We start from the raw sequence: 26,335 nt of genomic DNA, 5'->3' as shown, positions 1-26,335 counted from the left end.
GAAAATAATACAAACTTTCTGCCTTCCTTTCTAAAAACTTCTGGCATAGAATGGAAAAAAAAAATGGAAATTTTACATTTTATGAAATGACAGGTAATGATTTAAATGACTGGTAGATATCTGTGAGTGCTCCAGTCCTGAACTAATCTATTTTGATGCTAATAATGCAAAATTAGTTTATTTTAAGTGATATGAAACAACTTGCACCTGCATATGATTCTGTTTATGCTTCTTTTCTCAAATGGATGAAATTTAGTCTACAAAATATATAACACATTTATCAGTATTGTAATAATCAGTTCATTGGTATAGAAAGCAAACTGTCTTGCTGTTCATGTAAAAAATATTGAAATTCTTCATTAAAGACTATAAATTAATTGCAATTCAATGAAAATTTCACTCTTCACCTCCTTCTATCCTGCCTTATGATTTTTTAAAAAATGTTTTAGTTTTTTTCTGTGCTAACCCTCTATCCATCTACACCTAATTTACAAGTATGGATAAAAGATAAAACTTGACCTGTACTTTAAAATAGTAATAGCAATGTTAGTAATTACTTCTAGAACAATCTTTTAAAATATTAAACAATAAAAGTTATATACAAATTTAACAGCTTTGTATCCTACATCTTAGTATGTTTATTCAGAAAAACATTTTCAATTTCTATCTTCTACTCATTCTTCAAAAGGAGTGTGAAAGTCTTGCTGATATATGATTTTAGTATATTTTATATAATACCACATCAATTTAATCTCTGCTAGCTTAGGGTTGTATCTGACATACTGTAAGTCTTCAGAACTTCAATGAAGTTTTAGTTGAATTAGAACTACAGATATTGAAATTCTTGATTGCATTTGAGAACTTGGAAAAGTAGGAATTATTACCCAATACCTCTTATGGGTACCAAGTTGGAGATCCTGCCTCAATGTAGTGTTCATATGTATGTATGTATGTATATGTATATGTATATGTATATGTATATGTATTTATGTATGTATACTGCCTTTTTATTATTAAAAAAAACTTCAGAAAATAATGTTTAAATTATTGATGGAGAAGCAATATAACATATTTTCTTGCTGAAAGATTTTAATTTCATCTGTATTTTATTTTCTTTATTTCCCAGTGCTATGCTTGTTTAGTTAAAATAAATCTCAATGTATTCAAAGAGACTTAATTTCAAGTAAGCATACATAGACTTAATTGTTTTCTTTCTAGTACAGTTTTCATCATGCCACTGCAAAATTAATCTATAGATGATTTTCTTGCTGTGTACATCACCTGATATCAAGATATTTTAGGCATTTTGAACTGTGTTTGTCAGTGCACATTCATGGGAGTTCTATTGAAATTGCCTCCATGCAAAGAAGTTCATGATCAGGATGCTGAAATGAATGAATGGAAACTATCCAAATTAACAATATAATCAATTTAAATAAGTGCTTTAAACAATTTAAAACAACAATAACAAGATAAGTATCCTAGAATGATTTCTAAACTCTCCCTTTTGCTTTTCTAAAAAAATATTTATTTTTATTGCTTTTTAAAATAATGACATAAAAAGGAAAAAAATACACGTTATATATGTCATAAAAATATATAGCAAGTGCTTAAAAATAAGAATGTAACAGAAATAAATAAATAAATATATAAAATATGTGTCATTACAACAATAAAAAAAATCATTTCTATATATATTTATCTAATGCAAATATGACACAAGTGTGTGTGTATGTGTATTTCTAATACAATTCTATAACCAACATGCTTTTCCCTAAACCAGTATATTTTGTAAAAATGAGTCCCATATTTAATTATACTTACTCATACAAAGTCTATATCTATAGGTAATCCTTTCAGGTGGCAAGTGTAATCAGGTCTTCAATCCATTGAGTAAATAAGGCCATACATTTATCTTTCCAATGTTGCAATATCAGTCTTTTGGCCATAGTAAAGGCATGGAGAATCCATTTATGTTGTCCTGTTGTCAAATTCCATGTACTAGGTTTGTAATTCAGAAAAAAATATTGTCCTCTGAAAATTTTAGCTTTTGTCACACAAATTTATATGATCCACTGTTTTCTTCCAAAACGTAGTAAGTATAGCACATTGTAAAAACATACGTTTTAAAGAAGCATTGTCCTTATTACATCTCCAACAGCATGTTTTCTTAGACAATTCTTTTCTATACAAATGTACTGGAGTCTAATAAATTCTAAATATAGTTTTTTGTTCTATAAGTCATAGTTTAAGGTCCATTGACATGCTTGCTGTAGAAGTTAAAACACTCACCCATTGTCTAGGCAATATAGGAACTTCTAATTCTTTATTCCATTCATGTCAACTTTCCCTTTTGTTTAACTTAAAAGACCAAAATTTTATGTGATAGCTTTTTGGAACTGGTAAATGATGCAAAATAAGGGACGCAGTGGTGCTGCGGGTTAAACCGTTGAGCTGCCAATCGGAAGGTCGGTGGTTTGAATTCGCATGACGGGGTGAGCTCCCGCTGCTAGTCCCAGCTCCTGCCAACCTAGCAGTTCGAAAACATGCAAATGTGAGTAGATTAATAGGTACCACTTTGGCGGGCAGGTAACGGCATTCTGTTTAGTCATGCCGGCCACACGACCACAGAAGCGTCTACAGACAAACGCCGGCTCTTCGGCTTTGAAACGGGAGATGAGCACCGCCACCTAGAGTCAGACACGACTGGACTTAATGTCAAGGGAAACCTTTACCTTTACCTTTTAAATGATGCAAAGGGCCAGGATTATTCTCAAGGTGTTAGTAAATAGGCAGGAACTGAGGTTTGGGGTATCCTTTAGATCAGAATTTTGATAAGATCAAATCTTAAATCAGAACTCTGCACTGAGCTTGAAGGAAACCAAAGGCATCTCCCTATTGATAAGGAAATCAATATTTGGTTTGTTTCATTACTCTGGCATTTTACTGAATTAACACTTTAACACATTTACATCTTTTCATATATGATCTGCTACACAGTTGTATCCTGCAGAACAAGTTTTCAAACTAAGAATATGCTCAAGGAGAACCAATAACAAGTCTGAAAGCTGTTTTGAAAGGTGGTGTGCTCTCTCTCTCTCTCTCTCTCTCTCTCAAATGATAACTCCAGGAGAATTACTTATGGCATTAGTTGGTGAAAATGTGCTGATATGCAACATGTGGGTGAATGATCATCATTACCTCAGCCAGCAATAGCACCAGTGCCCTATCTTAGGAGCATTCTGATACTTTCTGTGATTCTGGTCAATAAAGATTGCTTAGGGAGGCTTGAGCATAGTGTTCTTATTACCTTAATTCTGCAATTCCCAGTTTTGCTCACATCATCTTCGGTATCAGAATTATTATTAGCACAGAAGACATAGTAAGTCAAAATAATTTAATAAATCATTGGGAATTGTAAAAACACTGAGTCTAGGACAGATTCTCCACCCCACAAAATCTAGTAGTTTCCAGTCATGTTGAGACTGAAGCACCCTTAATTCCAAATCCAAAAGTCTTTTTGACTAAAATTGTGATCCAAGCACAAATGGAGGGTGGCAGTGTGGAGAAGGTTAATCAATGCCATAATTCTGCTGGAATAATAATAATAATAATAATAATAATAATAATACAAATTACCTGAACACTACTAAACTAGTAACCCAGTGATTCTTCCCAGACAGGGATGTGTGGTGACCAGAGACAAAAGCTTCTTCTATATCTAAACAGCTGCACTTCTGAATTAGAGGCATATGAGAAACGCTATACCTCACTACATTGGCTGTCCTGCCAAGCAAGATTTTAAGCACTGCAATCAGTTCTTCCTGGAAATCCATGATAAAAAAGTCCAGCCCAATGAAATGTCACTGATAAATTGTTCTTTTATAATGCTCCCTCTGAATTATTTCAGTGATGCATGAAAATCAGTATGCCTAAAAAAAAACAAGCTTCTTTCCCATTAACACAAATTAAGCTTCTTGAAAATTGTGTTTGATTCCTAGATTTCTAGCTGTTAATTTTGAAGTAGTATTAAGACTCATGAAGCAGACAATCCTGAAAATATACTCTACTATACTTTTTAAACATTAAGCTCTGACCTGTAGTTACAGCAGAAAACTCTTTTTGAATTCAAAAGAAATGAAGCAAGTAAAACATTGTGTGGAGATTTTGATTTACTGAGCTCTTTCAGGAGTATAATTTATTTCTGTTTTAATTATTTTAAACCTGCTCCATATATGTAATAATTAAAATCAAAAGTAGCCTACCACTGAATTGTTTATTTTCAGTTGGTGTTAGTTATCATATGCAGCCTTCTTTTTGAATGGCTCAGTGTATATTTGGATTGTAGACACAAATATTCTTTAGTAATTTCACTTTTTGAAGTTCCCAGGAAAGGATAAACCCTTAAACTGCACATATTTGCAAATTTGCATGGATGCTTTTAACTAAGAATGTTGGTTTAAAATATCATGGCTTTTCTTTTGCATAAAAAAGGATGATTAATGTATTCAGGAAGACATTAGCCTGGTTAATTCTTAACACAACCCATGAATATATTTTTTATTTATTTTGTTTTACATGATTTGATCTTATTTGTTAGAGATCACAGTGCTGGTCTGTCTTAAACATGCCCTATTATTATGCTTCAATGCATAATCTTGAATGATTCCTAGAATTTGTTTGCTTAGCCTTGCAATATGTACTAGTAGAAGAAATGGAGGGAAAATTAACAGGAACTGACCATGATTATCTGCAAGACTTAGTCTGGAATAATCAAACAACATGTCATTCATTATACAATTGACACATGAGAATATACTCATAATGACTATTCCTAATCTTTACACAGTCAGGGTGCCATTTATACAGAAAACAATACATTTAGACTGAAAGATGTAATCCAAACTTTCCAGTTTTGTAGGATACATATTGCTCAGATGTTTCCTTGCGGGTATACTTATCATTCTCCTTGCAAAAAGCATCTTCAAGTCAAAGACGCTATGGGCAATTAGTCAGCTGAACCCAATCTTCTTTCTGTATGTGGTTGAGTGCTTTCAATGATTTTATCTTCAAGTTGTACTATATTTCCAAGTAAATCATTCTTTCAAAGTGTTTTACAGAAAAAAATAATTTAAATTTAATTTTAGGGAAGTATGTTTATAGATTTTAAAGCAGATTACTCTGACCAAAGGTTCATCACAGAGAACTAAATACAGCTGTCATAATATTGATCTTTGTCATACAGTAAAATACTTATTTTATGTTACATATTTGAAAATTGATTGTTTTTTAAATTCATTAGTATGCTGAATAATAGCAAATAATATTAATAATGTATTAAATTTTTACTCCAGCTAACTCCCAACAATAATAATAATAATAATAATGATGATGATGATGATGATGATGTTATATTTTGGATAATAACTTTTTTTAATAAGTCATATGGAAACCAGTTCACTAAATTGATATGTAAATATGTGACATGAATGGAAACATACATAATTCAACATGTGGCAAATGTTACTTTCATTGTTTCACCATCTGCCCAGTTTGAACTTATTCCATGTCCCAGCCTACAACTTTAAGCAGGCAGAGTAAATGTAATTGAAATGTAAACTGGGTCTGCAGACATTAAATTAGATGACGGAATTGCTGCATGTACAAATCAAGCACTATCATATTTTTAAGATGTTCAGTTTGGAGTCATGACAGATCCAAAATCTAATGTTCATATATTTTGATAGATATATTTTATGAATCCATGTATATATTCTTACTGGTCTCATCTATTTGTCTTTGAACCCAACCCTTAAATGTGCCCATATATGCTTTTCCATGGCAACTATGGGAAATATGCCATCAGGTCTGCATTATTCCGTTCCTTCTTGTCATTATGGAAACCAGCAAACCACATATGGGATGATGGCAGGTAAGAAATACTTTCTGAAGCATACATGCCATAGCAAACAAATCTGTAACATTCTGGATCTGTGTGAATAAAGACTATTCCAAGAGATTGTTCATTTAAACTATGGCCATTGCCAATACCTATTGCCAAAGCGGGTGCTAGTCTAAAAGCCTAAAAGTTCCATAATCATGGGTACTTCAAATTCTTTTTTGGTCCTATATCTAGCTAACATTGCCATGTGCTTAGTGTTATCACATAGTACTGGCACAAAGAGAAAACATGGGTGCTAAGCATAGTAAAACTAAGCCCCATTATCTTGATTGTCTCTCCATTAAGGATTTATAAATTCATACAGAAAGAGGTCTGATCCATGGGAAATACCTTGATAAAGGTCTTTATTTGCTCGTGTGTCATTATTGTAAAAATAAAGTCCCCTTCGAGTTGAGCTGAACTCCCAGTATCTTCAAAGTTTATTTATGTACTTTTCTTGACAATATGCCAGAAAAGGCTTCCCTTCAGGGATGTTTTTTTTTTCCTTCTTTTTTTCAAATTCCCATTCTACTTTATAGACCTTGGAGGACTCCCATCCAAATATTAATTAAGTCTGGCCCTGTTTAACTTCCCAGAACTGTTACTGCTACTTTCTTAGACTAGTGCCAGGATGTATTACATACTTCAGTGAAAAATTGTTTTGCTTTATTGTAATTCATTTATTTATCTTTAAGACAAAGAGGAGCAACAAAAGAAAAAGGAGCTGTGGGAAAGGGAAAGAAGCAGGCATTCTATTTAACTAGTTTTTATGGTGCATTTAGAACACTCTGTAGACCAGTGTTTTTCAACCTTGGCAGCTTTAAGGTATGTGGACTTTAACTCCCAGAACTCCCCAACCAGCACCAAAGTCCACACTTCTTAAAATTGCCAAGGTTGAAAAATACTGATGTAAACCTTTGCAGAACAGTTCATACTACTTCTGATTATTCACCTACTCTACAAATTTATTTATGTGTTTATTTATTTTTCAAATTTCTATCACCGCCCATCTCTCCCGAAAAGGGGATGATAGCAATTGATAGCAATTCTCCATGTGGAGAAATAAGTAAACTTCCTAAAAGAATCTTGGCATCCATTAAAAAGAAAAAAAAATGCTTCCAGCTGTAGCTAAAGTTTTTTAAAAAATGCAGATAAGAAATGTCAGTACACTAGTGGAATAATGTTTCTGGGAATCAGAATCTGGGTCTTCAGTTCCTCACTAGAGCTCTTGACATCTCTCTATGACTAGCAGAAAGAAAGTAAAGGTAAGGAAAGTAGATATATTACATTTATGCCACATATTTCTCCAAGGAGCTCAAGGAATTATGGTTAATGATAGATGGATAATTTGATTTGATTTATATTCCACAATTTTTACATATTAAAGTACTCAAGACAGCTGTTTTCCTTTCCATTTTATCCACAGCAGCCTAGTGAAGAAGGGGAGACTCTATAACAGGACTCAGATCACCATTTTCCTGCTCTTTAAATTCCTGCTTACTGCTGAGCAGGAATTTGAAACAGATCTTGGCAAACCTCTAATCATGCTGTTTGATACAAAATAGTAAATAATATAGAATGTAGAATGTGTGAATTTTATTGGTCTCAGACTGGGAATTACCTTGATGTAGTAGGACAGCTGAGTAGCTTTAGTGACTGAGAAAAATGCCATTGGGAGAAGGACCTTCTGGTAGGGTCATGTTAGCCAGTAAGGTCTAAGAAACTAAGAAGAATCCACAGTGGAGAACAGGGGAGGACTGGTCCAGGTATAAGAGATTTCAACAACCCCAGAAGAAGGAACTGCAAAATCAAACCCAGAAGAAGGCATAATTAGATCTGGAGATGATAATGTGGCCAAACCAGAATTGAAAGGAAGCCTGGTCATTAGTGGCATCAGTATTAAAACTAAGTTCTTAAAAGAACACATACAATTGGGACTTGGAATGTGAGGAAAACAACTCAAGAAAATTAAAATTGTCAGAGCATAAATTAAGCATAATGAACTGAAAGTTTTAGGAATAAGCCAATTGGATGGATAAGAATGACCATTTGGTTTTTTTTAAAATCACATGATTACATGATAATATCATGATTCCATGCTTCAAGGTATGCATGAGACCATATGAAGGTATGGGATAGCAATGATACTCAGAATGACCATTAGTAAGTGCTTGGCTCTAACTCAATAAATGGTAGGATCATATATATTAGAATTATTGAATATTCAGTGAACATGAATGTTATGCATGGGAATATTCACTTACTACAGACACAGTGGTGGAAAGCTGTGAGGAATTCAAGGGAAAACTGCAAGAGGTGCTACATAAAACAAGAAAAACACATAGTGTTACTAATAGATGATTGGAATGCAAAAGCTGTAGAAATGTAGGAACTGGAAATTACAGAAGGATTTGGATAAGATTATTGTCAACATCTGTGTCAAGCAACATGAATGTAGACCTTACCTGTGGACATATCCAGATATTCAATCCAGTCAGTCCAGATAGTTCCAGATGCAGATTATGGAAAAGATCATGATTTATTGGTATGAGGATAAAGGATAAAGCTATAAAATTAAAGAAAGTACACGTTCTTTCTCACTGTAGCATAAAAGTGTTGTTATCAAATATACCAACTGGCACAAAATATGCCATCTCAAAGATGTGCTAACTGTACTTTGGAATCATATTCTGCCTCCTGAGAGAAGGAGAATAGGGATACTGTCCATACTAAGAGGCCCAGGGGAGTAGATGGGTGGGATGGGGAATGCCTCCTTTATTGACAGTTACTGGGAGCAGAGGACCAATTGGACTTTTGCCCTTAGTTCTTCATTCTTCTATGTGGGATTGGAGACCAAAGAAGCCATTCTCTGGTGCTCCTCCCCTCCCTACTTCTCCCCCCTCATTTTTCCTGATGCCCATGTCAAGAGAAGTGGGGAGAAGAGAAGAAACCCAGCCCACCTTCTCTTGCCATGGATGGCCATTGAAAGGGGGGGGGGGGGAGAGAAGAAGGGGAAATAGGTATTTTATTTATTTATTTATCTATTTATTTTCTATCCTGCCTTTATTACTTTTATAAATAACTCAAGGCAGTGAACATACCTAATACTCCTTCCTCCTCCTATTTTCCCCACAACAACAATCCTTTGAGATGACTTGGGCTGAGAGAGAATGACTGGCCCAAGGTCACCCAGCCGGCTTTCCTGCCTAGAGCAGGACTAGAACAGTTCCCTGGTTTCTAGCCTGTTACCTTAACCACTAGACCAAACTGCAGGTGCAGGCTGCACATTAGAAACCTGCTCTTCCACCTGATTTCCCTACTTGAAAAAGGCAGGCAGAGAGGTTGGGAAATGGTTCTGCTGCCTGCACTCCCGTACCGCTGAACTGTGCAAGTACCAGAACCACTTTTCATGGCTTAAATGCCCCACCCCGCAAGCATTGGGCATGACTGTGCCTAAGTTGCAAAGAGTATTTTAAACATGTACCCAATAGTGTACCAGCACATAGCTAGGACATCCTGGTGACAAGTAATCTCATATGCAAAATAACCATATCATAGACTAGTAAAAGCAACTGTTGTTTGCAGGGTTGAGGGCAGTAGAGGAAGCGAAAGAAAATGCGTAATCTGGGTAGATGGGATGAAACTACAGGATTGTTCTTGAAAGAACACAAGGTGTTGCTGGAGATAAGTCAAGATGGCAAGCATTTGTCCATACAGTGATAAAGAAGTTAGCTTGACTCAATGGCACCTAATTCTCTCTCTGCACCTCACTGGCTTCCTCCTTGCCTAAGGAGAATGAGAGGCGGTATTTTGAACTGAAATATTTCTGAAGTAAGGTTAAATATCTAAGGAGCACCAGACTGACCAAGCCCGCAGTAGATGGATACAATATAATACATTTTTTTAAAAAAAAAGTTGCTGGAATGTTTCTCATTTATTAATGCTACCATGGGTTAGGACTAAGGTGGAATTCTTCATCTATCAATTGCTATTCTTGCAGTCTCCTCTCCCCCCCGCCCTTCTCTAATAGGCATCAAGCCTACAGCTCCAGATATGCTGGCAGCAAGCCTCTCTCAAAGCCGTATTTTGCAGACCTGCAGTATGTCTCATCCCAATGTTGTGAATGGAGTTGGCACTTTGCAAGGCAAGTCTCTCCCTTCTAGTGACATTGTGCATTTCTTATTTGATTCATTTATTATTATTATTATATTATTATTATTATTATTATTATTATCATTAGATTGATTGATTTAATAAATTTATATGGTTGCCCATCTCATATACGTGACTCTAGGTAGCTAATAGTGAAAACAAAATAGGAACCAAATAAACACAACCAGTGATTAAAAACATAAACAACCTAAGACAGCATAAGAGAAAAGCCAAGAATAATCAAACAACGGGGTTACCCACACTATCAGGGCCGCAGGCTTGCTGGCAAAGCCAAGTTTTTAGAAAGGCCAGCAGGTTTGGGACAAGTCTGATCTCAGGGGGGATGATATTCCAAAGGGTGGGGGTACGGTAGAAAAGGCCCTCCTCCTGGATCCCACTAGATGACACTGTTGTGGATAGGACTTGGATCATGCCTCTCCTGCTGGATCTAACAGGATAGGTAGACTTCACTGGGGAGAGTCAGTCCTGTAATTAACCCAGCAGCAAACCATGAAGGCTTTAAAGATAACCATCACACCTTGAATTGCACCCAGCAGCATACTGGCAACCAATGCAGCTTGCAGAACAGAGGTGTCATGTGTTGAGTGACTGGCACCCATAACAGCCCATTCCACCACCGTATATTTACTATTTATCTGAGTAAAATTTTGTTCAGGGATTAAATATGCTACATATCCTGATCTGTAATCAGGACTAGCCCTATGTTAGACAGCATAAGCAAAGAATGTGAAGTGGCAGATACTGAGTAGAAGATCATCATCTCTAAAACTGTTCTGGGCGGGGAAGCAAAGTTGTGTATGTCACAGAATCACCTCAGGGCTCCGTAACCTAACCTGCTGTTTTAGGGGCTATAGAGGATTACTCATCAGCGACAAAGTTAGCTACTTTGTATAAATGGAGAGAAGGCATCCTCTTATCTTTTGCCTCAAGAAGCAAAGTAATTTTAAGCAGCTGTTCTTGAAATCACTTATATTATGAATTCAGCTATAGTAACCCTGCACATCTTAGAATCAAAATTAATAAATTGTGATTCTCTTAATCATCAAGTAATAATAATATCATTAGTTCTTGCTCTTTCAGCATTACATAGCTCATGAATTGACTGTTCACATGACTGGCTATTTTTGCTAGTTGGCTAAAATATCACTGAAACTGTATTTAAGGTGTGGCTAACTTTGCATCTAACTCCAGCCAGCTAAGTTTTTGAAATCCTATTTTTTTTTTTAAAAAATGTGCCTTTTATCTCCACCCTGTATAAAATCAATACAATATTCTATGGGGGAAAAAATCTAGTTTGCTTTTTAGTTTCAGTAAAACAACCATCCCGTATATTCAAGTCCAAATAACCATCTTCTATGTAGTTTTTTTCCCCCCAAATTAGTTTTCTGTGACTTATCTCAGTGGCACAGCTTGAGTTTCATGTGTGGGTCTCTCTCTCTCTCTGTGTGTATTTATGTGCCATAAAACTGGTTTTGAATCTTAGTGACTACATAGATATAACTTCTCCAGGATGATCTGACCCCAACCTGGCCCTTCTGGTCTTCTAATGGTGTACCCATTACCACTGGAATCACAGAATTATAGAATCATAGAGCTGGAAGGGACCTTAGAGGTCTTCTAGTACAACCCATTGCCCAGGACAGGAATCCTCAGACTATTCCAGATAATTGGCTGTCCAATCTTTGTTTGAAAGCCTCCAGTGATGAAGCACCTACTACTCCAGCAGATGGGCAGTTCCACTGCTTAATAGCTCCCATGGCAGGGAATTCCTCCTTGTTTCGAGTTTGGCTCTCTCCCTATAAAGCTTCTATTTATCAATTCTTGTTGTGTCCTTGGGCACTGTGAAGAATAAATCCACTCCCTCTTCCCTGTGACTGCCTTCAAGTATTGGAAGACTCCTACCATGTTTCCCCTTAGCCCTCTCTTCTTTAAACTAAGTATTCTCTTCCTGTAGTCTTGACAAGGTTGCATTGTCTCCTTTGGCAGCTGCAGCACATTGTTGGCTCATGTTTAATCTGTGGTCTACCAAGTCATGTTCCATCTATCTTGTAGCTGTGCACCTGGTTTTTCCTAATGAATGTGGAACCTTACATTTCTTACCATTGAGCAGCATTTTGCAAATAGGTACAACCCTATCAAGATCCTTTTGAAATTTGAGCCTGTATTCTGATGTGTTACAGTCTCTCTCACCTTTGTATCATTTGCAGATTTTCTTAACATTTTTCTAGCTCAAGTAATTTATAAAAAATATTGAAGAACACTATGCCCAGGACAGTATTTTGAGGGACCCCCATGTGTACCTCCTTCCATGTAGACATAGATCCATTAAAGACCATACACTGGGTATTGTTGTTCAACCTACTGTGAATCCATCTAGTTGTAGGATTATCCATCCTACAGTGTTTATAAAAAGACAGGGTGTAGTCATCTTTTTCAAATGCCTTACTTAGGGTAGGCTTAGGTATATTACATCCACAGCATTCCCTTGGTCTACTAATCTAATCACTTGGCTAAAAAAGCAGTAAGATTTATCTGGCATGATATATTTTTAACATACCCATGCTGGCTTCTAGTAATCACCATGTTTCTTTCTAAGTGCTTGCAAACCCATTATTTTCTCATCTTTTTTAGGATTTTCCCAGGTATTGATGTCAAGCTGACTGGTCTGTAGTTTCTGTGTGGTTTGTAGTTTCCTTCTTTATATTTTATCAAGTCCATCAAGCTTGCTGCTGGTTGTTCTCTTCTTCTAGTTCCTTCCACCTTTCCCAGAATTATAAACTTCTCAATCAAGCTAGGTCCTTTTCATAATGTGCTGAAAATATGATAATTTGAGCCTGGTCATTTGTGCCTCAAATGAGAACTCTGGATTGATTTGTTCTATAATCCATTTATTGTTGTTTTGGCTATCTTCGATATTTTCAGGAGCCTTGTCCAATACTAACATTCAAGAGTCAATATTCTTTCTATCCCATTTCTTCAAAAGTCTTTCACTTTCACTGCCATACAATATCACAGGGCATTGCCTGAATGATACTGATCTTTGTATGGATAAACTCATCATAGCATCTAAATATCTTTACAAGGCCTTTATTGCTATCCTAACAAGTCTATAGCATAGTTCTTGACTGCTTGTTCCTTTACAGTTGATAGTTGATCCTATTAACTAGTGTAGATAGGCAGAAACTATCTACTACTTCATTATCTCCGTTGTCAATACTAAGGCTGAAGGCTGCATTTATTGCCATTAATTTGGTGTTTGTTATATTTTATATTTTATATATTTAATATTTTTTACATTTAATCTTATGCCACATTTTTTCACTGTGTTCCTTGATTTTCATTAGTAGAGCTTCCAGATCATTTGCATTATCAGAATATTGTTATAGGGCCAGTCAGTCCCTGCTCAGTTACCTGTGGTCTGCAGACCACCTTGCCTCTGAAGATGCCAGTCACAGTTGCTGGCAAAACATCAGGAAATCTGTTGTATAGACCATGGTCACTAAACCCTGAAGCCCAACACTGCCCAACGTGCTCATCTTCTTTCAGTCCAGCCTCCCTCAATATATATTCAGCATACAGAATGAATAAATAAGGAGAGAGTACACAGCCTTGTCTCACTCTTGCCAACCTGGAGCTAGTGTATTTCACCATGTTCTGTTTCGAATATGGTTTCTTGTCCTATGTATAAGATTTGCATGGTGACAATGGGATGTTCTGTTATTCCCATTCTCCTAAGCACATTCCACAGCTTCACTTGGATGAGCCAATCAAAGGCTTTTCTATAATCAGTGAAGCACATATTGACTTCTTTTTGGTATTTGCTGGATTTATCAATCATCTAGTGTGAATCAGCAATGATGTCTCTTCTAAAACCAGCTTGAACATCTGGTATTTCCCTTTCATATAAGGCTCTAATCTGTGATAGATGATCCTAAGCATTATTTTGCAAGCATTTGATATTAAGTATATTGCATGATGATTTGTACCCTTTGTTAATCCTTCTTTATCTTGGTTGCTGTGTTGTTCTCCAGATTTGCTAGAATCGCTTGGTTAGAACTTTTACTCTTCCTCTTCTGTTGCTTACCATATTTCTGTGAGTAATCCATCAATTCCTGTTGTCTTGAAACTTGATAAGGACCAGATTGTTGATCCACCTTCATATTCTAGTACTACAGGTTCTTGTAATTAGGGAATATCTACTAAAATATCTTGGATGTCAGTATCTCTACTGTATAGTATTTCAGTATACTCATTCTATCTTAAATAAAGATGGACTTTCTTTGAATCAGTTACTATCTGTCCGTTGCTGGCTTTCCAATTTGAGGCTGCAACATCCTTCTGAATTCAGAGAGCTTTTGAAAGACTTTCCTTCTTTCTTGTCTGTTTCCATCTTCAGTGTCTTTACAGATGTCATTGTAATACTACTTCTTGACTTTTAACAACTCTCAGAAAATCCTTAAGTTCTTTCCTAAAACCTTGGTTTTCTTAGCTTTAGCTTCTCTTCTCTTGGCAATTTCCACAGTTTGTTCTGACCTCTAGTTTGCTTTCTTCTGTTGCTTGCCTTTGCCTATTTTCACATTCATCCTCAATAACTTCTTTGATTTCATTTCATAGTTCTTCTGGTTGCCTATCCATGTGGTTCAGGACTGCAAAGTAATTCCTGATTTTCTCTTTGAAAATGGTGGATATATACTCAAGATTATATTTTGAAAACTAGTTGGCAGTTTTTCTTCTGCTTGAACTTAACTTGGAATTTGCACATGAAAAGTTTGTAATCTATTCCATGCTCAACCCCTGGCCATATCTTTGCTGTTATAGTTGAGTTCTTCTATCTCATGCCAATAATACACACAATTTGATTTCTGAGTACTCTATCTGGCGGTGTCCATGTACATAGGTACCAATTTAATCTTTTGAAAACTATTAGCAGTGAAGAAATCAATGAATTGGCAGAGGTTTTCCTGCTTCATTTCTGTTTCCTAGACAGTGCTCTTCAGCTAGATTTTCCTTATTTGCAGATTTGGCATTCCAGTCTCCAACCACAAGCAGCACATCTTACTTACATGTTCTGTCAGTTTAAAAATTGAACTTGACTATGTAATTCATCAGCCTCCTCTTTTTCTGAATCACTAGTTGGAGGATAAACTTGGATAACTGTCATATTAAATGATTGTCCTGAAGTCTAATTAATATTATTTGATCATTGACTGCATTGTACCGAAGTACTGGTTTTGCTCTATCCTTTCTAATTATGAAAGCAGTGCCATTCCTTCTTTGCTTTTCATGTCATGAGTAGCAAATGGTATGATCTTCTGACTGAAAGTATCCAATTCCAGTCCATTTCAATTTGCTAATGCCTAAGTTATCAACATGTAGTTGATTCATTTAATCTTTCATTGTGCTGAGCTTTCCCATGTTCATGCTTCTTACACTCTGTCTTTACAGTTTTGGATTTTCTTTTCCTGCATAGCAACATAAGCAACTATACATCTTGGAAGTTTTTATCTAGCTATGTCATAAACACTTTTAGTAGTCCAAAAGATCCTCAGCTCTTCCTCAGTAACGTATGGAATGCCATCCAACATGCGGGGCCCACCATCCAACTGTATATTGTCAGTCACCTTATCTTGTGGTTTTCTTGATAAATAAAGGAGCGTTTAACCTTCTCCTGTGCAATATGAAAGTATGCCTTTGTCACTAAAGTGATCATCCACTTCTTCCTGTATTGCTGCTGCCCAGTTTAGATGCCTACTTTCTTTAGGTGGGCAACTGTGATGACCTTTATGTCTTGGGTGACCCTGCTGGGAGTATACAGTATACTCTTGGCAGACACTCTTGGCATTCTTCTCTCATCTCTCCCAAGAACAGATATGCACACCTTTGCCATGATGAGGCAGCACAGCATGACTTGAGGGGGATATATATTCACAGGACCTTGTCAAAATGATGAAAGCAGCATTGTGCCATCATACTGCAAAGTTCCACCCTTTCATATGTATATGCGATGTCATAATGCACATACAGAAGAGTCAGTACTTGCAGTACCATGCTACTTTTGTCACTGCCCTGTCTCCTCCTGCAGATGTCTCTGTATCAAAAAAAAAGTTAATAACATAAAAGAATCTCATTAGCTGAATTTAATTTTTTTAAATATTTTCCCTGTAGGTTATGCACTATCCAGTGTTGCTTCTAAAACATACAATTAATTTAGTTATACACAGTTAAGAAAGAGTGATAAAGACTTCTGTAAGCTTATACTGATCAATATACATTAGTTTAACCTAACAATTTCAGCAGATGGCTAATTTACCATATTTCTCAAGTTTACTCATTTGAAAATTATTGATCCCAGGAAGTAAAGATACAAATCATATGTTTTTTTTTTCAGTATGGTATAGTGGTTAAGGCAGTTAGATTAGGGACTAGGGGGATTCACAGTCAACAATTAGCCATGGAAGCTCACTGGTGACACAATCAAACCTATTTCACTAGGTTTTTGTAGGGAAAAATTAGAGAAGGAATGCTATGTACACTTCCTTGAAGTCCTGGAGGCTGGATATGCATCTCTCTCTCTCTCTCTCTCTCTCACACACACACACACACACACACACAAACACTACATACATACAAACATCCGCAGACCATATCATTAACTATGATCTTGGCAGTTGTGACAATGTTTGATTTTACAGAATTGGCTGTAAGTATTCTGGAGATCACATCATTTCTTTGCACCTACAAACCTATTTGAGTACAAGGGCAACTAGCAAGAGATAGATAAGGATAAGCGTCTTCACATGCTTTCTGTTTCTCACCTGGCCTGTTATTAGTTTAAAAAGTCTCTATGTTTAATAAATAAAGACACTTCCTATTTCTTTCTCTTTTGTGCTTCCCTCTCATTAAGATGAACTTTAGATAGAAGTGGTCGTTCATATATTTCTTAATACATCTAGCTTTTACTACAGACATATTGAATATCTGCTGGTAGTCACTGATAGCTGGTCTAAGCCCACACTCTACATCCAAGACAACTCTGTTACGAACATTTTTCATTTTCATTGGGACATTTTGCTATGTACTTACTATTTTTTCAGCACTTTGTTAATGTTCAGGCACATGTTCTCTAACAAGAACTGTGGCTGAATTCAAATCACCAACGAAGTAAGCTTCCATTAGCCATTCTTACCAATGTTTGATATACTCCTAACAAAACTAATACACATTTTATCTCCTTAACATTGGTTTTTAATCAAAAGTTGTACGTGTTTTGTTTCTGGACAGGTGGTCTCACTCCTTGCCTGTATAAATTCCCTGAGCATGCTCTAAGTGCCAGTTCATGTGCTCTAGGCCACAGCTTTACTTCCATGCATCCATCTCTACTTGGAGCTGATCCTACCACCACTGATTTTAAGCAGGAATTTCGGAAGAAGGCCAAATCACTTGAAGAACCAATAGATATGGATTCTCCAGAAATTAGAGAGCTGGAGAAATTTGCCAATGACTTCAAGTTGAGAAGAATTAAGCTGGGTATGTGATTCATGCAACTAAAGAACTGAAATATATTTTGGTTTATTCTAAAATATTTCAGTGATTGAAAATAACAGCAACTATACCTATACAGCCAACTCTCTCTGTCTTTTCTTTAGCCTTGGATTTTTGGTTTGACTCTTTAGGCCTATTTTCTTTTGGCAGGTTATACACAAACAAATGTTGGAGAAGCTCTGGCCGCAGTGCATGGCTCTGAATTCAGCCAGACAACTATTTGCCGGTTTGAAAACTTGCAACTGAGTTTCAAGAATGCCTGCAAACTAAAATCAATATTAACTAAGTGGCTGGAGGAAGCAGAGCAAGTAGGAGGTATCAAAGACTCTTTTTAAAATTTTGTCAAGACTATTTTTGTTCGTGTGTGTGTTAAGACTGTGCAGCATTCTGAACCTGAAGAGGAAAAGATAGTTCAGAACACACATGGGCACACACGTAGCACCCATCAGCAACTTTCTAAACCAAATGCACATTTTCCCAGGATAGTGCTGTAGTTATGATGTGCAGCCACGCAATTTAAGGAAAAGATGCAGCTATTTTAAGGAGCTGCTGACAGGAGCAACAAGAATATCTCTTTGTGCTCCGAAGAACCTCTTTCCTTTCAAAACCGAAACACTACACAGCACTGTATTTTAAAAATACAGTGAAAATATACAACATGTTTGATTACTCAAACAGTAATCCACTTATTTCTTAAAGGAAGATCTGGATCACCATCCATGTCCCAAACTAGTACCAATAAAGCAGGCCTGTAGAAAAATACCATCTTTCAGCTAAGATGTATGTTTGCATTGTACCAAATCTTGTGTTTGTACATATCTATATACATAGATCCCCCTTCACACTGATGTAGATTTTGCATTATTAATGGAGGCCAGATAAGAGGGCACATCCATGTTGTGGAAACAGTGTGATTCCTCTTGCACTGTAGATGTTCACTGAATATATGGGAAAGGTTCATATAAACATAGTCAGATAATGACATTTCTGCAGTACGCCTCTGCGCAGCCTCGCTGACAGAATCTGAAGTCCAATCTACAGCTTATACACAATAAGGCTAAACATGTTCCTGAATTCCTCATCTGAGGAAATTAAAAGCTTCTTTAAGAAGAAGTAGGGTTTCCATTTTTAAATTGAGAATACATGCAGATAACACTGTTTATTTTGCCCGACAACATACGTGAAAGCAAATTGTGAAGCATTTCCTCAGAAGACTATGAATGTGTAAAGACTAAATTTCCACAACTGCGAGGTTTCAGAATAGGTTGCAGAAATAATGTCAGTAGAGCAAATGTTCATGGCCAAATATATAAACTTGTTACATGCTTCTGATCTATTCACATGGCTTCTTCCCTTATATTCATAACACACAAAATAATTCTAAACCATTGAACTTTAGTTTGAATGTTAATGAACTTTATTGCACTAATCTCTCACAATCACTTACAAGCATGTATTATGTTTGTTATTGAACACAAATATTAAACCTGATGCAGGTTGCACAAGATGTTTTGCAACATTGTCATTAACTATTGGAAGTTAATCTTTTTTTAATGTTCCACTGTATAGCTTTATACAATGAAAAAATTGGCGTGAATGAGCGGAAAAGAAAACGCAGAACCACCATTAGGTAATAAGCAATGCACCCTTTTCGCATGTATAGTACTAATGACTGATAGGGATTCTATCTCCATGATTAGGCTCCTATACTGTATTTCCTCATAATGATCTACAACTTGCAAATGTTTGGGCACCCGTAATTAAACTGTACGTTTCAATAAATTTCTAAATGAACAGATGCTGACACAACTTCTATGTGGTATGAAAATAAACACAAGTTTCTGCAAATTTGAAAACAGTGAAACAATTGAAGTTGAAAAAAGGATTGGATTTTACAGCAATACAACAATTCAAAACATACCTCCAGATCAACTATGAAGTATTCAGAAGAAGGGAGGCGGGGAGGGGTTTGGAACTAATTCCTAGACCTGAATATTATTAAAAACCTGTGGGGAGATCTCAAACATGCAATACATGTGAAGAAACCTAAGAATAATTTTGACCTAGAAGACTTCTGCAAGGCAGGGTGGGAAAAATTCCAAAGAAAGAATGGAAAGACTGTTAACTGGTTACAGGAAATGTTTGGAAACTACTATTTCTGCCAAAGGTGTTACAAAATACTGATTGGGAGGGATCCTAACTTCTCTACCATATTTTTATTTTGAATTTCAAAACTGCACTTAAATATTTGTTCATATTCTTAGAAAAGTATCTTGTTTAACTCTGTACCTTGTAGAGATTATATCAGCTTCTGTTCACTGAATGATCCATATCAATATTTTGATCAAGGGTCTTTAAACAACCGAACCTTTTCAACAATCAAAACAATGGCTGCAGGTGTTGTTTGTACTATATTCTATCCACGTTAATGTTCACAATCTCTGTACTGATTTTTTAAAAAAATATATATTATTCACAATTTCATCAGAAGAGGCATACAAAATGGATGCAGAAGTTTATATGATTCCCTCAAACTCTTCAACATCATTATCAGTATTTAACAGAACACTGCTTTCATATCAAAACTGAAGTACAGTGCTGTCCTCTTGTGGTCAGAATTATTGGTTAGAGTTATGTTATCTTACAGTACTTGCCTTTGAAAGTACTTTAACTTATGTAATTGTTATATCCTATAGAATCTTTTAGGGCATTATAAGTCAAATCAAGGCAACTGTAATTAGAGCAGAAAAGGATGGTGACCTTATGAAAAACATGGACCAAATTGCTACAAAAAGCAAAAGTACTCACTCACAGAAATTAAGAGAAAGGCAGACATTGTCCTCATTCTCATTTGTCCTTATTGTTTCCTGGATGACTGGAACTGTTCATGTTCACTGTTCCCAGGAAGATAATCAGGGAACGTGTCAATAATAACATCAAAGCAAAAGTAGAGGGAGAGAGCAGCAGCAAAGAATAAAATACAAATAAATACACACAAGCACCCATTTAGAACCACTGAGAACCATGAGCATTGGCTCCTCAGACTCCACACAAAGGTCATCTCTTCATTTCGGTTCCTTTAATTCATTACCACCCCCACCATCCCCATGTAGAGGGAGAACATAAGGCAAATAAAGGAGATGGCTCTTCTCACTATTGGCCCTGAAGTCTGGTAAACAAGCACTGACAATAAGGTCCAGCAGCAGCAAATGGCAGGGCAGCAGCAGGCCCTTCCCTTAGTGGTCTGTCTGTCAGCTTGTCCAATAATGCTTCTAATTGCCATCAGCCCTAAGAATCTTGTATAAAATTTGGCAGTAGTAATATAGGCACAAAATTAACCAAGCCGTATCTAATTAATCATCTATTCAAACTTATATTCTAGAATTTTTCTTAAGGACAATTTTCTAGGAAAACTGCAAGTCTTCTGAATTAGAGGTTTAAATCACAGTAATGACTATGTAGATCAACAGTAAGGGGATCAATGGCAACATAGCACATTCATTAGAGTTGCACCAATTGTGCTTCACTGAAATAGGGATAATAATGCACAATTTTTTTTGTCCGTCTTACACCTGACATGTGTATCATGTCCATGTCATTACTCAGTAATACAGAATGCTGCCCAAGTATATTTTTATAAATATTAAATTCTGATCCAACTCAAGTGTGATGCAGTAACCATAGTACTTTTGTTGTTGCAAGTATGCCATTTAAGTGTGTCATAGATCAAAACGGAAATGTGGTTGGGGATTAAACTTTTTCCTGAGGAATTTTTTCGACAAAATGTTGGCTAATTTGCTTTTTTTATTAAAGTGTTCTCATCTTTCAGTATTATTTTGAGGCCTGCCATATGCCCTTTTCTTTTGAAGATGGTTTGGCTCTCCCTTGCTAATTTCTCTTTATGCTACTTTAGGCACTGACTGGGGTAAACATGGAAATGTCCTTCCCCAAAAGTATTGTTCTAGTCGATCTGTTCTGTACACAGCCATGTAAAAATTACATATGATTTTGTGCTTTTTTTCAACACTGAAATACTGATTATGTATGAGAAGCTGCCCACTGTTTTCATGTAGCAAGAAAACAGCTCTGTTAGGAATATGATTACAATGTGGTATTTTATTTTCCAGTATTGCTGCTAAAGAAGCTTTGGAAAGCCATTTTGCAGAACAAAGCAAGCCTTCATCTCAGGAGATCATGAGGATGGCAGAGGGGCTCAATTTGGAAAAGGAAGTGGTGAGAGTTTGGTTCTGTAATCGAAGACAAAGAGAAAAGAGAGTGAAGACAAGTTTACACCAGAACACCTTTAATTCCATTATTAAGGACCATCAAGACTGCCAGTAGAATTCTTTCCATAGACAAATGGATTTATTAACTTTAACTGTATGAAAAACTTCTTGCCCCACCTCACCATCAAAGAAAACAAAATAGTACATAATATACATTACCTTTATAAATGTATTAAATAGTGAAATAATTTTAAATTTATGCACTTCTGTAAGTACCTTTACTTAAAAGGCATTAGAACTGTATGCTTCAAAAATGATTCAGAAGTGCTTTGCACCTCTCTGCTATTCATTAAGGTAGCCCTTCTCCTCAGGATTCTACATCATCCTGAAAAAAAAGGTCCAGCTACTTAAGAGTCACATCAACTTTAACGTATCAAGGCTTGTGCAACTTCTAAGCCTTTCTTCAAGATCATTTGTGAAGGGTCTATAGCCTTGGAAGACCTGGTAGTCTGTTGCACCATCATTTTAGTGCACAAAGATGAAATATTTGGAAAGCTCACAGAACATGCATTTTTAAAGATTCCTGGAAACTGTATTTCCTGCTATGAAGACTGCTTGGCCATTTTAGTGCCTGCATTTTTAGTTTTTGCAAGGAGTAATTCTTGGTGCTGAAAAGGTAAACATCTCTAACATTAAAAAAAATAAATATACCAATCAATTAAACATACCAATAAAAAGGTCTTTATATTTTATTAAGCAGCTTTTTTTTTTTGCAAATTATATACTGGTGTTTAAATAAGAGGCATTATGCAGGGTCCCATTTGGAATTTTGAGGACTAGTTGTTGTCACATGGCTATCTTGGGTATGTATAACTCATTCCCAAAATGGCTATCACAGTAGAATGGCCAGTCACAAAACCACCCCGCCCCTGATCCCCAACCCCAAATCAGGTGGAATCTGTAGCCTGCATGTGGCAAGAGAGAATTCTACAAGCATATCGATACCCATGTGCACTATATGGGGACTCCAGCATTATAAACAAAATAGGAAACTTGTTTCAGCCAAAGGGCTGCATTTCCCAATCTCAGCTAAACTGCATGCAGGACTCTGGGAAAGTGATGGTAGAGTCTATATGCTATAGTTGTTTAATCCAATACCCTTATTAGCACCATTTATATTAAACTGAATTAGTAAACCAAATTACAACATTAAGTCTTTCCCTCCCCTATAGGAATGATATTTTGAAGGAGAGGTAGAAAAATTGCAGAAATTAAGAGATTCCCAAAGCAGGAAGTGAAGGATGAGAGGAAAAAAAAATGTGAAATTGAAAGGTTGCCACATTAATTCTGCCTAATACTGGGTGCATTCTTCCTGTCCTCTTCTCCCTTTAGATGTTCCCTTTCAACAATCTGCTATTATAGAACTAGTTTTCAAACACAATTTTCAATATTTTAGCTGAGGTAGTATTTTCAATACTTTCCCACCAGATGAATTATTTATCCTAGTAACTAAGTTTATTCTATTCAGATTATTAGAGATTTTTTGCAAGCAAAAAGAAGAATCACATAGAGATTTTAAAAAAATTGGAACTTGGATAAAAATGATTTTTTTCAAAGATTCATATATTCTTAATTTAACTAACATCAAGGACCTGACTATAGGAAAGTACAGGTGAGATGATCAACAGGATATAGATATCTCTTTTTTTAAAGGTAACATCTAGTTCTCAAATGCTTTATAACACAATTCCACACATGCCTGCACAGAACTCCCATTAAGTTAAATAGCGCTTACTTTTAGATATTAGCATGTATAAAACTGCATCCTAAGTTACTGACTGATGAATAATTTTAGATCTTTTTTCAGTCATACAAATTAAATCTATCAAATTTGAGTGGCAGTGAGAAGTTAAAAACCTTTTATTTCATTTTTACAAAATGAAACTTACCCAACCTGACCACAGTGGCACATACTGAATATTTCTGTAGCTATGAAATCCAATTCCATAAGTACTTGAGAGTGATTTGACCCTATGTTTAATCAAATAAAATAACTGCTTCCTTTTACAATTGAATCCTAGGCTCTCAATTGCTGCTGACAATTTATGTAGTATATGGTCAAATGATACAGCCATAGCAAATATTTTGTTATGTCATTCACTGACTCTTCATCCTTTGCACTTACAAGATCAGTGCCAATTTTACAATGCAGTTTGAAAAGATACAAGATTCTCCCTTACAACCTGCTGTTCTATTGCTATACAGTTAAAGTGAGTTATAACACATCAAATATGTACTACTTAACCATATTAGATGCAATTTAAATCCAAATAAATCCATTAACTTCAGATAAGCCAGTGTACAACATTCAAGTGAGTGTAAAAATGGATATAGAGCATATTATATTGGACAATAAAGTATATTTTGAAAGGTAACACTTGTTTAGTGAATAATGCTACATGATATTATATACAAATGCTATTTCAGGAAAAAGATTATCTTTTTCAGGTGTTATATACTCCACACCCAATCATGGAGTTTACATAATTTCAGTGCTAATGTAAGTTGAGATAATGACTTAATATTACTTTTCTTACAATTCAAAACTTAATTAAAAGAAACCAAGCAATATATACACAAAGGCACAGACTTCTCTTCAAGTCAGCTATATTGCAGTGCAATGGAAATTATTCAGTATTTTCCTTTTAGCAACATTTTTGCTAACACGAAATAAATTTTAGACTACAGCCCTGCCTCCAGAAGTTCCACTAATTGGGTATCAGCACTATACCAGAACCTATAATGGAAACATATGTATCATTTTAACATTAGAATGAACTAAGAATAAAACGTGAAAGGTGTTTAATGAAAGACTGCCTAAATTTTTGCTGAAACTTTTGTAATCATTCTGCTGAAGATGACAACTGTATCTTCCAACTCAGAAAAAACAAGGCTTCATTTTAAGTCATGTTATTTCTTAAGAAGTGTGTTTACAATTAAAACAGAGCTGAAATGCCTTCAGAAAGGCTACTTGCAATAATTTACAAAATGTAGAAATCTAAAGACAAATGGAATAGTTGTCAAGCTAAGTACTTCTTGTCCAAAGAATAAATTGACGAAATCAAAATTTAGACCGTATGTAAGAAATCTCTGTTAACAAAGATCCCAATTTGATACGCGATATACCAATTCTTCATCACACATATTTGTACTGTTCTCTCAAATTTAGTTCTTCCAGCTGTCTTTAGAAATTACTGTCACCAATAATAGCTTAGGCAAGATTTGCAATGAAATCTGGTTTTTATTGAAACCTGCACTGGAAGTTTGTGCTTATGCCAATGTTGGAGCAACTGTAGAAGTCAGGCTTCATATTAGCATACAGCTAATCTACTGCCAAGGCTTTAAGCTGCCGTTCAATCTCCTCATCTGAAATTGTAGCATTTTTTGATGTAGATGCAGATGGCATGCCTCTCGCAGCTGAAGGAGCCTTTGCCATCTAATAAAAAGAAAAACAATATGGAAAAGTAGGTAACCAAGATAACATCCATCAACTGTAAGCATAGAGCCAAAAAGGCTGCTATTACAAAGGAGATTAAAATGGGCAGTGGAAGGACATTTCCTCATACCTTTCCAGATATTTCAATTCCAATTTCATCAAGGACTTGGTTAACAATATCCTGACTTTCTTGTTCTTCATCAGAATCATTGAAGATATCATCTAGGGTATCGTTGACTTGAAAGATTAATGGAAGTCAATACTTAGTACAGTAGCTAGACAACTTCAGCATAGTCTTTCACTTTTATGTCACAGAATTTTTATAGCATAGCACTAATGTCAGGAAATACCTAGTAAATATTTCAGTTATTCTCACTCATTCTCATAAATGGACAGTGAAAAGATTCACTTCAATGCTGCATAGATCTTTCCCAGAATGCTGTCATTCTTTCCCAAGTCATTTCCCCACTATTGCCACTTGTACTTTTTGTGTTTGCTTCTTTGAATCATACTTTTTAAAAGCAAATAAAATGACATATTAAATTAAATTATAGATGTTCAGGAGTTTAGTAACTTCAATCAAAACTAGTTTAAAATCCATGCATCAATTAAATGACAGGCCTGACACAGAACTAAGAAAAAAGTTTAGCATAGTATGGAAAAACATAGCTTACTCATTTCGTCTGTCATTTCCATTTTCATGTTTTCTTTCTGGAAGTTCTGCATAGTTTGCAGTGTCTTCTGTGGATCCATCTTTTTATTGACAGCTAGCATTGTCTACCAGTATACAGAGAAGGTCATTTCATATTCAAAGGACACTGCATTCAAATATAACATAAAGATCACACCACCATTACAATTTTATGTTATTTAAAAGAAGAAAATTCTTATCTTGTTTGAAATCCAAGTTTCAACTTCATAAACAGTTGTTAGCAAGTACACTATCTACAAACTAGA

The 26,335-nt window shown here is 35.6% G+C and overlaps 2 protein-coding genes across 3 annotated transcripts in view; one reads left to right on the top strand and one right to left on the bottom strand.

Annotated features, from left to right (window-relative positions):
* Positions 1–5,799: 5,799 nt before the first annotated feature.
* Positions 5,800–21,997, top strand: POU1F1 (POU class 1 homeobox 1; the record flags this gene model as incomplete). Its single annotated transcript, XM_063305499.1, has 6 exons — positions 5,800–5,932; positions 9,972–10,085; positions 17,396–17,641; positions 17,807–17,971; positions 19,226–19,286; positions 21,784–21,997. Coding segments are annotated over 6 exons (933 nt in total), but the record flags the coding sequence as incomplete, so codon positions are not given.
* The window catches only part of CHMP2B (charged multivesicular body protein 2B), a 16,847-nt gene continuing 12,264 nt past the window's right edge, over positions 21,753–26,335 (bottom strand). The window contains exons 4-7 of one of the 2 annotated variants that reach the window (XR_010068088.1): positions 26,053–26,155; positions 25,509–25,615; positions 25,194–25,378; positions 21,753–21,903 (exon numbers count right to left, since the gene is read on the bottom strand). Coding sequence is in view for 1 of the 2 variants with exons in the window: in XM_063305498.1 (XP_063161568.1) it covers positions 25,265–25,378; positions 25,509–25,615; positions 26,053–26,155 (324 nt within the window). In the remaining variant the exon portion in view is untranslated. Of the gene's footprint in view, positions 21,904–21,942; positions 25,379–25,508; positions 25,616–26,052; positions 26,156–26,335 lie in introns of those variants that run through there. The other variant, XM_063305498.1, reaches the window with a different exon arrangement.

Source organism: Candoia aspera, chromosome 5 (assembly GCF_035149785.1).
Source record: "Candoia aspera isolate rCanAsp1 chromosome 5, rCanAsp1.hap2, whole genome shotgun sequence".
Taxonomy (NCBI): domain Eukaryota; kingdom Metazoa; phylum Chordata; class Lepidosauria; order Squamata; family Boidae; genus Candoia; species Candoia aspera.
Note: the sequence above shows the minus strand (reverse complement) of the source record. Positions and strands in the feature narration are given on the sequence as shown.